Raw genomic sequence first — 16,962 nt, 5'->3', positions numbered from 1 at the left:
ATATTCTGTTTTGTGTTTATTTGTATTCCAGTTTACCAAAATCAGTTAGAAGAAGAATAAATGCCTTAAAGCAGCTTCAAGTTAAATGTGCACACACAGAAGCCAAATTTTATGAAGAAGTACACGAATTGGAGCGAAAGTATGCAGCATTATATCAACCACTGTTTGAAAAGGTAGGGAGTCTGAGTCAGGTGCTGTGGAATCTGCCTCGTTCACAGGACTTGTTGGTTGGTCCCCATGTATATGTATATTGTCTGTATTATCGTTTCCTACATCCTAATAATCCAAAAACTACAAGATTGTTGTTGTTTCTACTCTTTTAGTATGTGTTTGGAAATGGCTCTGTGATCTTTGCAAAAGCATTTGAAAATGCTTGTGCAGAGTAAAAATTAAAGGTGTAACAAAGTGAAGATGTGATAGAAAAAGGGTAACTTTCAAAGAGGCTTGATAATAAGAATTTCTCTGCTCACACTTGTTTGGAAACTGCTGATGGCTGTATTCAACAAAAATCCATAAAACATTGTGTACCTCGCGCACGGCATACAAGCAGATAATTTTAATTTTGCTACTCTGATATGGATGAGAGTGGGATAGTTAGTGTGATTTATAATTTTAAAACCTTTGAAATATATGGGATATATTTTATATTTCTGATGGAACTTTTTTCAAAACTGGAAGTTCTACAGAAACATAAGCTGATTGTCATAACACATTGTAATTTTTTTTTTTTTTGGAAGAAACTACATTACAAAATTAAGTAGATAAAGACAATCATGTTAATCATAGGAATGTTGCTGAATTCTGAATTATTTTGTGTACTGTTAAAGGTAATGTCTTTATGCTAATTTTGAGTGTACTTTTTATAATTCTTGTCAGTTGTATCTTGATTAATGTTCTTGTATCCTGTGTAACGGTGTCACATGTGTTGTACTTTTGTAAATTTCTGTCTGGGATTAAAAAAAGTATCTAAAGTGCTGAACTACATGAGTTATTTGAAATTTATACTTTATATAGGTGCAATTTTAATATTTGTTGAATAATATTCTAATGGTCTTCATTTTTTAACTTGCTACGTTTGTTTAGAGATGTACAATTGTTACTGGTGAAGTTGAGCCCACTGATGAGGAATGCGAGTGGCAAAGTGACAGAGAAGATGAAGATTTAGCTGTAAGTATAGTACTTGTACTGTAAAGTCAATTTCTGCATTTTTTTTTTTTTTTTTAAATAACCAGACTCCTGTTTTCATGGTTTATTTTAATGTGAAATATCTGTAAACTGCCAGCAGTGGGTTGGTTGATTTACAAATTGTAATACCAGTCAACACAAATACTTTTGAGACTTGAGCCCTTACCCATAAAACTGCAGCACGATATAGACAAATTACCTTTAGTTTTATTATGAGTACGTTTTCCTACCTAACACTACATTGCTCTCCTGTGAGTAAGAAAGACCTGTAGGAATGCAGTGTTCCCCTTTGTCACTGCAGCTGCCATGACCATCATTTGGTTCTCACAAAGCTCCAATGCCAGGTCCCTAATTAACTGCCTTTTGTGCATTCTCTTGCCCATACATTGTGAGTACAAAATATGCTGCTGTTCACAGCCAGGTCTAATAAGTTTTATAAAACAGTGACAGGCCAGCTATGGTTCTCTTTTTTTTCGCTGTGTGTGTGGAGCTTTTCTCTCTCTCGCTCGCTCGGTGCGGGATTGTGGGCAATCATCTCCTATTCTCCGTCTTAGTCGGAGCGCCTCATTCATATAGTCAATATCTGTGCGCGCATATACTGTTTACTACAGCATTGCGTGTGTGTGCTGTGATGTGCGAGTCCCCCTCTTGCACCCCAAAACATGAAGCTGTCTCAGTATTTTAGCAGCACCAGCTTTATTCAGCTTGAAACGGTAACAGCGCTGTTATTTATGGGATCTGCCACTCTCCTATACACATACACAGCAGTCGGGCAGGGTCATGGCCAAGTAGTACATTTATAATGTTCCTTGTATCACCAATCGATGGCAGTCGCTTATAGCGCTTATAGTCCATTTAGACTGATATGATGAGTAACCTTGCTAGCAGCACCAGACCCATTTTACTAATTCTGAAGTGCTAAATTTATGTAACTTGTATTTAAATGCTCATTAGGAGATGATTATTAAACATGCACAGTGTCATATCTAAGAAAATGTAGTTAAGATTTTATGCTTTTAAATATTGAATGTATATTAGCATGTTTTGTCAAAAATAGTTTATTTTCAAGTATCTCCTTTTGTTATCTTTTTCGTTAACAAAATCGTCTGTGGTTCATTGAAGCTGCTTTAGTGTTACTGACAGACCAAAAACAAATCTCATGTTGGTAGGGAGATGCATTTTGAATAGTACATCTAACATGAAATTTAAATTATAAAGTACTTTAAAAGAAGGTATACTGGTTTGGATCATTTTTTTCAAAAAACAAATCCAAAGACCTGATAGGCATTAAAGCAAATGAAGGAGAATGAATTTCCACCACATCAGTACTGAGTCTGAAAGTAAGCTTCACTTTAACTCTTTGAGGACTGAATAGTTTTTCCAAAAAACGCTTTTCTGAAAACAATACAAAAGCTCATTTTTTACCAGCAGCAGTATACCTTCATGATGACTATCTGAGACTTACTATCAAAAAATGTTTTTCTTAATTTTCTTCCTTTTTAATTGTTCAGGGGTGTGTGTGTGTATACATAATTTATCTACCTAACATTACATATATTAATTTAAGGAGTTTTTGGGGAAAAAAAAAAAAAGCCAAATTTGTCTATAAATCTATACATTTAAAGGGGTCATTTCTATGTTTCAAGGGAGCAGTGTCTCATAGCTGTGCTTTGGTGTGAACTTTGTTCATCAGTTTATAACATGACCAGCGCTGGTAAGTTTATAAGTGAGTTGGTCTGTTTTGCATGTAACTGGTTACCCTTTCATGTTGGAAAGATGCACTTGTTGGTCAGAAGTAATTAGTAGTTGATGGAGGCCTCTGATTGTACATGGTGCTACCTGAGGCACTTTGCCTACAGGAAGCATTATACTTTTATTTATTTTATTTTTTTGTTCAGAGATCCCTTTAAGTCCATGTAGCTGTATGCATAAAGCTCTACTTGCCATACACCAACCATTTTTTTGCACTCGTAACATATTTTCTAATATGCACCGCAGACCACACCAGAAACTAGGGTTTGCAGTAATATGCTTCCTTCTTGGAATGTTGGAAGTAATGGGATCCAAAGGCAATTTGGATATAAAATATATTTTGTGTGTTGTTGCCTAATTGGATTTGTCTACCCACGAATGTTTTCTTTCCTTCTCCATTACATAAGGTGTACTAAAAATGTAGCATACTCGCTGGAACCAGCATGCTGCTTTTTGTACCTGGTTCTCAGACCTGGATTGAAATAAGAATGCAGTTTTTGCCCATTTTAAAAACCTACAATGCAGTATCCAGTTCTCACCCATCCAGGACATGCTTTCTTTAGTTCAGGCTTTTGGTCAGCCCCCTAGTAGACTGGTTGCTCCTAATGTCTTGTTCAGTGCGGCTTTTTTCACCTTCCTTTTACTTTAGATCTTCAGTTTAAAGTACATTTACTACCATGAAGTGCAAAATGAATCTGTTAAACCATTTATCTTTGTATTCCTAGGAAGACATGGAAAAGAAGGCATCAATTACTGAAAATAAAACAAATTCTTCAGAAGAGGAAAATCCAAAAGGCATTCCTGAATTTTGGCTGACTATTTTTAGGAATGTAGATATGTTAAGTGAATTGCTGCAGGTACGTCATGCAGGTTTCCTTTTTGCTTCAGTAACTTTGTCTATGGTTGACTTTCTGACTGTCATTTTAGCATTTTCTTCCTTCCTGTGTGCTACATTTTGTTAGACTACTATGAATAATAATATAGAACTACTTTTGTTTATTCCCTATGCATTGCTCGTAACTTGCTACATGAAAACTCTCCGTGTTGCAAGTTCCATTCCAATGCTAAATTAATCCTAAGTATATAAGGAGCTGGAGATTTTTCTGCTCTAGCTCTTCAAATGCTTTGAACATGTATCTTGCTTTGTTTTAAACCTGTTTATTTCAGTGAAATTGCTATGTCTTGCAGTCAAGTGGACCATCACCGCTTGAGATAAATTTGGAAAATGCGTAAAATGTGTATATTTCATATAACTAAGGAGTGTTTAATATATATATATATATATATATATATATATCGCTATGATAAGGCTGCATGTTGTTAGTCTCTGAATGAGTTTGTGTTCATCGTTTATTTACTTCTCCTATATTTGCCTGTTTCTTTCACAGTCCATGTCTATAACCATTGTGTAAAATTATTTGGCAAATTCTTCCAGGGTTGCTTGCTGCTATGATATGCTATACTTAGTCATTTGCTACAGTGCTGTTCTTTGGCTTAATGAATTGATATACTGTAAAACTTAAGAAATGGTATTTATAATGGCTTGAGAATGCAATTTGCCCCTGGATACTGATGGATACTGCGGTGGGCTGGCGCCCTGCCCATGATTTGCTTCCTGCCTTGTGCCCTGTGTTGGCTGGGATTGGCTCCAGCAGACCCCCGTCACTATGTAGTTAGGATATAGCGGATGGATGGATACTGATGGATAATTACTTCTAATTATTTGGCAATTTATTTTAATAAGTGTTTGTGAAACCCATTTAAAATGATAATATGATTTTGTATGTAGAGAATAATGTTTTAAAAATTGCTATGACAACTATAAGTCGTAACAGGGTGTTTACTTTTGAGGTAATTTATATATTTAAGTTAAAGGTAAAAAAGTAGAAAAAATCCAGATTACCTGCAATTCACTCTTCTCTTCATTTGTCTGTTGATCCATTATTTGAAGAAGACCTTTTTTATTGTGCTTCTCTGATTTTTAGTCTGGTTGCTATTTTTCAGACAAGTACTGCCTTTCTAATAAGCTGAGGTACTCTAGTGAAATGTCCAGAGCAATGATTGGACTGGAATGTCCTTAAAAACATTGATATTAAACGGCACCCGAAAAATTTACACCATGGATCAATTTCATCTGCAGCATTTATTGTGTAATGTGCCGTGCTACTTAAGGGTTTGAGAATAAGGGTGTCAATGTGCTAAATCTGCACTGTATTGAAATAAACTCTGGATGTGGATCTGCACACAGCAGACTTTAGCCACTAATACTTTAACACACACAAGGTCTATTGATTTCAAAGTGCTGGTACTGTCAAAATTTAAATATAGACCTTGATAGGTTGTGCTTAACTTAAACCTGGTGACTCCATCCAGGTATGTTTACTTTACGTAGGCGGAGTGGTGGCTCTGAGGCTAGGGATCTGCACTGGCAATTGGAAGGCTGCCGGTTCGAATCCCATAAATGCCTAAAGGGACTCTGCTCTGTTGGGCCCTTGAGCATGGCCTTTAACCTGCAATTGCTGAGTGCTTTGAGTAGTGAGGAAAGTACTATATAAATGCAAAGAATTAAAGAATTATTATTATTAATTTGCTGTCTTGCTATAAATGGCAGATCTAAACATCAAAAGAATACCAATTAAATGTTCATTGTCCTTAGAATGTCTGGCTCTTGGGGCCAAAGTTCATTAGTTTCTTACTTATTGTTCCATGTCATCTTTCAAAAAATGTTTCAGACAGAAGTACTAGTTATTCTGTTGTTCTTGCATGTTTTATTTTCCATATTAACATTCTTGTATGTAATTAAATTCCTATCTCTGCCATACTGTGTTATCTTGGTGTGGCATATTGATATTCCTACCTTCTGTGGTGGTCATTGCAAATTAGACCTTTTCTGTACATCTCGCTTATCTTTTGGCAACACTGACAGTACTGATTTGGGCCTCTAACCATTGACCAGGGTACCCCACTGCCTGTTCTGCTTATACTTGTAAATCTTTCAGAAACCTGGACAATATCTATGCATCTGTGTTTACCTGATCCATTTCTTATTTTTTTTTTCTATCTTCTCCTACTCCATCTTCATTAAATAGTCTTGGTGATCCCTATAACTTAGTCCTGAAGTTGGCACTAGATAAAATAACTCCTTTAAAACACAGCATTAAGCTCCATGGTATAAATCAGCAATATGATCTCTCAAAGCTGCCAGATGATGCCTAGAAATGAGTGTCACACAAGACTGCCCTCACTGTGCATGCCCAGGCTTGCTTGTCTATCAAAAAGCATATAGAGATTCACTAACTGCAGCATAGGATGCCCACTATGACAGAATAATAGAGTAGCCATGATAACCAGAGTGTATTTGTTCTCTGTAGTTAAACTACTATTTTGTTTAATTATCTCTTCCACTGAAGACAGTGGAAAATTTCCTTTTTTTTTCTCTCTAATAATTCAACTAATACAAATCCATCCTCGTTTTGATATTTTTGTCATCTTTCTCTCTCCTCCTCCCCTTTTTCTTTTCCAAAATTTCACTAGTTTCATCTCCTTTTATTAATGAATTGCCTTTTCTGTAGGATGAGGGGTACCACTTGTGTACTTGACCCCATCCCCACTGCACTTACCAAATACTGCTTTCGTGTTATAATCCCAAATGTTACACCAGAAATCCCCTGACACTGGCTCTACTTTGAAAATCGGTTCTATAACCATAACATTAAAATCTGGTCTTGATGCTGACAATCTGAACAATTTTCAGCCTATCTCTCAATTACATTTTCTGTCAAAGATTTCTGAGCCGTTTGTGGCCTCCCAACTCACCAGTTAATAAACTTGTAATACACTGATGTAACCCTTTCAGTTTAGTTTCAGAACAATGCACACCTGCTTTACTTATGGCAGCAGACTCTGAGAAAACCAGTACTGTATATTAATTCTGCTGGACCGTAATGCAGCATTTGATACTGTTAAGCATGATAATCTGCTGTCCTAAATGGAGAATATACTGGGTATCTTTGGCATTGCCCTCTGGTGGTTTAAGTCCTATTTGAAAAATAGACAAGAGTTTGTTAGTCTGGGCAACAGCTCGTCCAGGTTAGTACTAGTTACATAAAGAGTTCTCAAGGCTCTGTCTGTTTTGTATCTGCATGCTGCATTTACAGTTTTTATGTGGATGATGCTTCAATATTGTTCAGTATTTCTTCACAGCTTTCTCAGCTCACAGCTTGCCTTAGTAAAAGTTAAAACCTAGATGGAACATAGTGTCTTTAAAAATGATTTGCAACAAAAGTGAAGTCATGCTAATTGGTACTAAATCTCAACGTAAGAAAATTATCTCTTTCAGTCACTCTTGGTGGTGATATCATCAGACCCTTCTTCTGATAAGGATGTGTGGTATCATTTTTGATTCCTTCTTTTCTTATTCTGCCCATAGAAATCACATTAAACAATCTTGCAATCCTGCAAGCTGTCATTACATCCCACATTGATTACTATAATGTCCTGCTGGCATGTGCCCCTTTTTATGACAGTTCCAGTTGGTTCAAAGCTCTGCTGCAAGAAACCTTACCCAAACCTGCAACAGTGAGCATATCACCCATTTTGTTCTGCCTTCCCTGTCGTCCTGTTTCTTACAGGATTGATGATAAAATTCTATTAATCTACAAACATTTAAACGGATTTGCACTGAACTGTATCAATAACCTCCTTCATCGGTGTTCTCTTATCCGCTCACTTAGGTCCGTTGATTCTCTGCAACAATCCACCATGGACTCTATGGGTGACAGCCTTCAGCTGTATTGCACCAGGACTTTGGAATGACCTTCCTAAATTAATCCAAGCAGCTTTTTCAATTAATTCTTTCAGAAAACATCTTAAAACTAATTCATGAAGTTATTTAACTTCTGTTGACATTCTGTTCCTCCTTTCAGTTTCCGCTCAGGATGATTTACATCTGTATCACAAAGTATGCCATTTGTTCATTGGTTTCGTGTAGTATTTGTATTTTTGTGTTCTGGTTTGTCTCTTACAGTAGAATATCCACCATTTACCTTTATGTGATGATTTATGTGGATATTATTTGCATCCAATGTGGTATATGTCTTGTTCATTGTGAATTTCTGTGAAGTGCTTTGAGCATGGGAAAAAGTGCCATAGAAATAAAATGTATTATTGATTCAGACAGCCTTAATGCAAAATAAATTACTGTGGCATTACATTATTTACTGAATGATTGATGGCAGACTTTTTCAGATGTATTGACTCCTCTTAAATCTTTCTACATTGTGACCAGTCAGCATTACTGTTACCTGAGCTATAGTCGTATATCTCTGGTATCTGGTGCCCTGATGTGTGTGTCCTGTGGTTTTGCTTAATCCCCTTGATGTGTGGGTTGTATGGTTTGTGCACTACAGCTGGCTTGCTCAACTAAGATTAACTTATTTTGGTGAGGGGTTGAACAAAATAATGGAATGGAATGGTCCAAAATACCTTCAACCACAATCCAGACTCTCATTGGAACCTACAGGAAGCGTTTAGAGGCTGTAATTTCTGCAAAAGGCGGATCTACTAAATATTGATTTCATTTCTTTTTTGTGGTACCCAAATTTATGCACCTGCCTGATTTTGTTTGGACAATTATTGCACACTTTCTGTAAATCCAATAAACTTCATTTCACTTCTCAAATATCACTGTGTGTGTCTCCTGTATGATATATTTAACGGACATTTTTTATCGTAACAACCAACGATTTATACAGGAAAATAATGACTATTAACAAGGCTGCCCAAACTTTTGCATCCCACTGTAGCTATTTAGTCCCAGAATTTGCAAATTGATCCTAACCTGATTATGTTTATTTTATACATAGGTCTGTTTTGACTAATTTATTGCAATTTTAAGTACATTTTAAATTTTCATTTTCACAGGGCAATACATTTAAACTGGCTGTGTAATGTGAACACATTATCAAGTTTGCTTCGCAACCTTATGAATCTGAAAGGGTGTAGTAATAGTTTTGTCTTTGCATTTCTATTTTCAAAGTGTACTTTTTTTACTTCGTATTACATACTTGGGGGTAGTGGTGTTTTGATGAAAACATTGATTTTTTGATACCCCAGGGATGTGTCTATGTGGTAAAATATTTGTGGATACTTTAGCTTCTGAGTGGATGAACTGATCCTAATGTTCACAATTTTTTTTTAAGTTAGTGCCAACAACTGCTACACCACTGCTCATAAGCTGAGAAAAACATTTTTGAATTTTGACTGTAAGTTACTTCATTCCAATGTAATTTTCAAGGCTGTAAACTCTTAAATTACAAAGAAGCATTGATTACATTCTATTAAATTACCAGCATTTCTTTAGGTTTTTAGAAGGTTTTTCTGGTTTAAGTTTTAAACTCTGTGCCTTCATTTTGAGTTGGGGATTCTAGCCCTAAGACCATCCTAGCCTCATTTTAAATAATGAACATATGTAAATGAATTAAAACAAAATTTCCGTAGTCAATTATTCATTGATTAATGAATTGTACAAATTCAGATTAATTGAATAGTTGTTCAAATTCAGGTCAAAAAGTTAAATTTTCCAATTTCCAGAAAGCAGAAATACAGTCTGAAACACAATTCTCAGAGATATTACACCTTGCATTTATTTTGGTAAATACACACCATATATATTACTGTACTAATGTTGGGAATCAGGGCTTCCTTTTTGTTTATTTATTCATTTATTTTTTTTTTACTCTTCCTAATTATGTGCTTTGCCAAGTAAATTGAACTTCATTTGTCTACCATGGATTGCCTGTTGATCAGAATACTTTGCCGGTAGTGTGCTAAAGAACCTCTAAAACCTCATGTCCTTAATTGCTGATTGAATTGCATTTTCTGACTGCTGCTCTTAAGAAACCAAATGTTCAGTTAAAAAAAAAAACAAATTACCAGACCAGGTATGTCAGTGCATCACGGTTTACACTTAAGATTACTCGATGGAGATTGATATATTTTACAAGTATTTTCTCCATTTTTTACATTTCAGGAGCACGATGAGCCCATCCTCCGGCATTTACAAGACATAAAAGTAATATTTTCTGATCCAGAACAACCGATGGTTAGTTTTCTATTTCAATTTTCTGCATACATCTTTTGTAAATCGAATACATGTGAATGGTTAATATATATGCTGGTTATGATGTTTGTGCAATAAAAGATTGTGGAAACATGATGCTTGTAGGACAGTAGTAACTTCACTATCAGGCATTGACTTTATTAAGAATTTATCTTGTTAAGACTAGAGCATACACTCCCAATTAACACTCTAGGCGAATCTTCCAACATTTAATACACTTTTGTAATAGTGGATTATGACTTAACATTTCAAGAGTGTTTTTAGGCATTGTATAGTTTTTTTTTTTTTTTTTAAAGCATAAATATACAGATATTGTACATTATCCTTGCATTTTTGTGTTCACTTTTTTCCACCCTGTTTTTTCTAGAGTTTCACTTTAGAATTCTATTTCGAACCAAATGAGTACTTCTCTAATACTGTACTGCGAAAAGTCTACAAAATGAAATCTGAGCCTGATCCCACAGATCCTTTTTCTTTCGAGGGCCCTGAAATTGTTGATTGTGAAGGGTGTGTATCCTACTTTATTTAATTTTTTTTAAATAAATGTTATGCATTGTTCGTAACCTGTTGCATGTTTTATTCTTGCTTCTGGTTCCATTCCAATGCAAAATTACTTCCAAGTATATTAAGAAGTGGAAGCTGCTGTATGTAGGTTGCTTCATCTTAATGCTTGGTACACTAATTTGTAAACTGTAATAATCACTTTTTAGAAAAAGTTTCCTTATTTTTTGTGTATAATAATAAAACTACAAGTGGTGTGGCTTAGTCACTTAAGACTTTGGACTTTGTGGATTCAGATCCATGAGTGTCACTTCATCTGCCTGCGTTCTAATTGGAAAAACAAATGAAATGTAATCAAATATTTCTCAGTTGTTGTAAGTTGCTGTGGATGAAGGTCTCTGCTAAATAAGTAAATGTATATAACATCGGCCAGTTGGTCCACATTGCTTTTAATATCGGCTGCTTAAATCTTCAACTTGAAGGTTGCAGGGCGTCTCAAAGACTACAGCAGCTGCAATAGTTGTGTTGCTTATCTGATTAATGTTCTACTGAAGTCAAACACCAATGTCTTAACTTCACAAATGTGACTTCATATCTGTATTTCCTTCAGCAAAAACTACATGTTTTTAGATGCACAGTTCTCTAAATAACTAGCTTATTAGAAACATGGTTTTAATGAATATTTTTTACACCTTCATGAAAGCACTGGTAACATACATGGCAGGAGGCTTCCATTTGTTTTTAATATCCAACTACTAAAATTTTATTGTCTGTGTTTTCAAACTTTTTTTTTTTTTTTTTAAATAAAAGTCACAGTTTACGTAAAGCAATTTTTTTTTAACAATTCTCAAGATATGTGGTAGTTCAAATGCCACGTGAAAATGATAGAACATTATGACAAATCTGCAGCAGCTGTTCATGTTAAACTATTACAGAGCAAGTACAATATGGTACAGGTTACATAGTTCACACTGACCTGATAACATCTTTTCATTATCGCCTTTGAATGCCTTTACCTAAACTCAATTCTACCATCTGAGTGCTTCATTTGTTATAGGCATTTAAATGAGCTCACACTTGCATGCTTTCCCCTGACTAACTTGAAACATTATGTAAAGTGCACAATTAATGGTTGAAAGCAAGTAAAGCTCATGAAAATGTGGTTGTCAATGCTCTCTCTAGTACTGTACTTGGGTATTTAGAGACAGGAATTTGCTGCATTCATCTCATTAATTGACATAAGCGTATGATTGGAGAAGATGGCCCAAAGAATTTTGTCTTGGGTTAGTGGTGTTTTAGTCAAGTGTCATTAAACCTGTTTTCATTTTCAAGTGTCTATTTTATTGATCACCTCTCAACGCAGTGTGCTTTACATTTTTTCAATTGCTTTACTGACAAATTTCTGCTGCTTGTGTGAAAAGAGAAAGTAAGCTTATGGCTCTGATTGGAGGTGAATTCAAGAAAGGGACTCCATAGTACTGCACTGATAAAAGCAGTTTCAGAAAATATTAATACATACATGCCATTACATTTGAAAATCAAGGAAAAACATTTTTGCCTGAAGCTTTTTGACTTCAGTGTTCTGGAATGTAAAAATTGGCAGCTATAATCAAAGGAATATTCCACCCAAAAATTTTTTATTCCTTATGCTATGTAGTTTGTAGTGATGGCAGAGAAACATTTTTAATCTCATGTTTGTGTGCACTATGGAGTTGAATTTATGATGAAACAAGCCATTGCTGTAAAATTCACATAAAGGACTCTTAACGATTGTGAGTGTATCCTAAAACCTACACAAATCAAAAGTTGCCAAATCTTCTACAAAGGAAATTGACCATAGAAATTACCCTTAAAAATCTCAGCTCGTTCACCTGTTCAGTTTGGTGTTTTGGTACATTTAATCCTCTTAGAAACTGCTTTTCATAATGTCCATATTCATATCTTATGTAAGAGTTAAGGACTGCTGTGGATTATAAAAGTTGTAATTATTGAAGCTACACACTTTTCCAAAGTACATTTCATAAATTTAAATATGTAGAGGAATATTTCAGATTAAATTAAATATGCCATTAAATTAATATGTTGTGAAATGTGACAATAACTAAATAAAAGCACGCTATTCAAACATGTATCATGAAATGATTTTATTGCATATTTATGTATTACTTTTTTCATTTATTTCAGTGACACCATATGCTACTTGAAGTACAGGTTGAAATGAAAATTAGCAAGTGTTTTTTTGATTTGTGAATTGTTCAATAGTGATGCTCACAGTCGCAAATTTGCACATGCTTAAGAGCCATTGGATTTCCAAGGCAAACAAAGCACAGCTTAGTTATGACTACCACCAATCAAAACTCATTATTTGAGACTTCATTTCATTGGTGTCCTTGGAATAAAAGAAATAAAGAAAGCTACTGTATAATAGAATACAAGGTCCGTATTTACTTACGTGTCCTGTCCCATAGAGCAGCAGGATTGAGCAGTATTTCTGTGATGTGATTGGTCAGTTTAATTTTGGTGACTGAATAGAAAGAGGAAGTGTAGTGTGAGTGTTTAGAAATGCAAAGAGGACAAACTGCATAGGAAGTATGCAGCCTCAGAGTCGCCTTCAAAGTCAGGAAGTTTATATATTTTATATAAATATAAAAGAGGTGCTGCGAAAATTAGTCGAAGAAACAGGCTTTATGAGAATGTTTGAGAGAAAGAGAGTGCCAGTGAAGAGCGGTTCAGACACACTTGAAATACATAGGAGAAGTGCACAACAGGGCAAGAGAAGGTGAATATTTTTAAATTGTATTACCTGTCTGTTATTTATGTACACATCATTGTGTTTACTTTTAATCCTACATGTATTTTTTATTTAGTTTTTTTTTCTGAAATATTCCTCCATAGAAATATGCAGTTATTTAAAACCCAGCTTTTAATGATGGGTAGTGCTATAGATTTTTAGGTTAATCGGAATCATCATCATCATCCCCGCTTCCCTGAAGAGAAAAATGGAAGCTGGCTCTAACTATCAACCTGCAAAGACTCCATGTTTTTAAACTTTTTTGTTTGGGGGGGCGGGGATTTATGGTTAGTATAAGGAGACAATAATTTAATTATAGTTTAGCATAAGGGGTTCTTGGATGTCATAATTTGTTATAGTTTGGAGAGTAGAAATTCGTAGTATTTGTTTTGAAATTTTTGGAGAATGGGGGCTAAGCTGTTAACTTTTTAACTTAACTTTTTGTTTAGCTCAATGAAAAATCTACAGTAAATGAGCATTTATGATCTTTGAAGCATAATCCTAAACCTTACAAAAAATGTGACCTGTTGATTTTTATTGTATTGTGTGAAACAATTAGTCGAAATTTTATGCAATAATATCTGCAACTAAACAAAAAGTAATGTGAACATGTCATTTAGTCCTGCCTGGCAGCCACTTCTGAGATCCCCCTTCTTGAGGCTACTGTCAGCTCTAGTTACAGATTTATCTCATGGTCTTGAGAGAGTAATTGAGCAACAGTTGGAAGAAAAACTGTTGCTAAAGGTTCAGATCACATGCTTCCCGCCTGTCATATGTTGGACTATGAGGTTATGTTACAGTTGTATTTGCTTGATGTGCAAATAATGTTACTTGTGCAAAGGCATTGAAGTTAATACTTACATTGCATTTTATTTGGTAATAAGTATTCCTTTTTTTTTTTTTTTTTAAACAGATGTATTATTGATTGGAAGAAAGGCAAAAATGTAACTCTGAAAATAATCAAAAAGAAACAGAAGCACAAAGGTCGGGGCACAGTGAGAACCATCACTAAGCAAGTGCCCAATGATTCTTTCTTCAACTTCTTTAGCCCTGTTAAAAGTAAGTTTTCCAATGGGAAAGATGTTATTGAAAAACGTTCTCCACTATTTTTAGTAAATAAGGCAATAGTTGTTTGCTTTAACAAATCTGCCCATTCTTCATATGTATCCAGTGCTGGAGTGCACTTGTCCTTCTGCAACCCTGAATTGTTTTGGGCAGGTGTAAGAATGAATGCATGTATGTGTGCGTGTAGGCTGTATATGCTTTGTAACAGTGATTTTCCCCAACCCCGCCCTGGTTTAGGGTGGGATGGATGGTAGCCTGCTCTTTTGGCCCCAGTAGATTTCCAAGGGAGCCTCAAACTGACTAGAAATAATTATAATATACCAGCAGAATACTTAAATCACTAACCATCAAGCTACATCAGAAATGTCCTACTTCTGCAAAAGGAGGTTAGGATGCCCAATTGATTTTCAAAATTTGTTGCATATGGCCCTTAGTGACTTTTAGGGCTGGTTTAGACTTCACACTCAGACCACATACATACACGCAACGTGGCTGCCGTACGTTCCCAGTGTTAATTTTTTCACGTCCCCTGAGAATGTCCTCAGAAATTAACACGATGCGTTTGCAAATTGCAGAACCGGTAAAAAGTCGTGGGCCGCAGTGTGATGAAATTGGAACGTGACGTCAGTGTCTCAGTTTACTATCTACATGTGACAGAAAGCCACTTTGCAGAACGTACAGGATAGATGTGCATGCTATGACGTTTGATGTGGGAAAGCAAAAATGCCAACATACAAATTTATTTGTGGTCCTTTTATATTCAAGCATATTCCCCAACGTAAATGACACAATACATTTTAAGTCTCAGATACCATCTTCTGTGCCTTCATTTTTTTCTTTTGCACCTTCCCATCAGCTTCAGAATGTACGGCAGCATATTTGAGCCACAGAGAAAAAAAAAAAATGGACACAGTGAAAAGATCTGCTTTATGATTAAAGTATACATTTTGGCTTTAATCTCAGTGTCCACTTATAATCTTATTTTGTTTTTTCATTTAAGTAGACCATCGTAAACGTCATTAAACATCGTTAAAGCCGACCCACTTGTTAATCGATACGTGCTTCTGGGGCTTCCTCCTGAACTGACAGCAGTAATCGCCACAGAGAACACATTATATTTATGATATTACAGCTCTCTGCACAGTTAGAATCCTTAGATTTACAATATACTTAATATCACTTTCTTGATGAAATGTGTTAAAGCATGTATGTTACATTTTACAGAAGTCATTAAGTTTACTTAAATAATGAATACTGTTAATAATTACACATGCGCGAGAAGCACGATGACAGTGCAGTAGCACTGCTGCCTCATAAGGAGTCGCATCCCTGGTGTTCCCTGCCTGGAGTTTGCATGTTTTTCCGGTGGGTTTAAACAGTGTGCTCCAGTTTCCTTGCAAAGACATTAAAGTTTGAGTATTTGGTGTTGCTAGTGTCTGCTGGAGCACACGTTGTGGGAAGTAAAAACCAGACCTTAGTTTTCTCAAGGACCCCCTTTATGGTGCGTTTTCATATATAGATTGTACCTGTATATTATTGTTTAGGTGGATGGCTTTTACACCTTGCAGTAAAATGTTCTTTCACTGTCTGACTAGAGATCAGATGGACTCTCCATATACACACTAAAGTTCAGGGTGCAGTGGGTGCTTATAGTACTACAGCTACTAACCTGTAGTTACATGCTGCTCATAATGACCCAACAAAGGTAGTAGTTTGATTTCAAAACAACTGCTGATGCTGCATAGGTGTCGGGAATGGCCACCACAGCCCTCCAGGATGCTTTTGTATTTCCTGCTGACTTGACTGTCTCATGTGAAGAGAATATACATTTGCATTCGCACTTCTGACAAATGTGGCTATTTCGGATGAAAATGCTCAAGTACTGAATCCATACATATTGAAGTGATTTCTGTAGTTTGTGAAAAAATGTCAGCAGTGATTCTTTATTTTAAAAATTACTTTCAGAAATGATCATTTTGTGCTTAATGTAAAAAGTGATACTTGAGCCAGGTGAATAGTGAGCTGTTCTTGTTATCAAGGATATCCATAATGACAAATTCTGCATTTTGGTAATTTACTAGTTCTCTAGCATCTCTAAAACATCTTTTTTATGTGTTTTAAGTTTTTTCTAAAGTTCTTAATTTTTATTTATTAAAAACATGTAGGGATGATTTTACAATTGCATATTTTCTATTGTGCTTTACAAAAACACAGGCTATGTAGTAACACTACCAACAAATAGATATACTTGACCCCAAGGGGAAATTAACAAAAACATATTTTAGGTTCAAAAACAAGCACTTTTGTCGAGCCTTAGCCACCAAAAAAAAAAAAAAATGTAGCCTGTGTAATGGGGTCCTCACATATTCTTGTAGTACACTGGAGGACCTTGGAAGAGAACTATTGCTGTATAATTGTTTTTCATCTTGTTTTGAATAGCCTATGTCAGTTTAGTTTTTCAGGATTTAAGATACAAAGTGTGATGAAAGAAAGTGAAGGACATACCGACTCGAATTGGGAAAGGGAAAATTATATTTTTGGTTCTATA

The 16,962-nt window shown here is 35.3% G+C and overlaps 1 protein-coding gene across 5 annotated transcripts in view; it reads left to right on the top strand.

Annotated features, from left to right (window-relative positions):
• Positions 1-16,962, top strand: part of nap1l4a (nucleosome assembly protein 1-like 4a) — a 66,766-nt gene that overhangs the window by 29,468 nt on the left and 20,336 nt on the right. For all 5 annotated transcript variants that reach the window (XM_039737007.1, XM_039736988.1, XM_039736997.1 and 2 more), the window contains exons 4-9: positions 32-173; positions 1,084-1,167; positions 3,663-3,794; positions 9,968-10,039; positions 10,425-10,564; positions 14,263-14,408. In XM_039737007.1, coding sequence (XP_039592941.1) covers positions 32-173; positions 1,084-1,167; positions 3,663-3,794; positions 9,968-10,039; positions 10,425-10,564; positions 14,263-14,408 — 716 coding nt within the window. The remainder of the gene's footprint in view (positions 1-31; positions 174-1,083; positions 1,168-3,662; positions 3,795-9,967; positions 10,040-10,424; positions 10,565-14,262; positions 14,409-16,962) is intronic.

Source organism: Polypterus senegalus, chromosome 1 (genome assembly GCF_016835505.1).
Source record: "Polypterus senegalus isolate Bchr_013 chromosome 1, ASM1683550v1, whole genome shotgun sequence".
Lineage (NCBI taxonomy): Eukaryota > Metazoa > Chordata > Cladistia > Polypteriformes > Polypteridae > Polypterus > Polypterus senegalus.
Note: the sequence above shows the minus strand (reverse complement) of the source record. Positions and strands in the feature narration are given on the sequence as shown.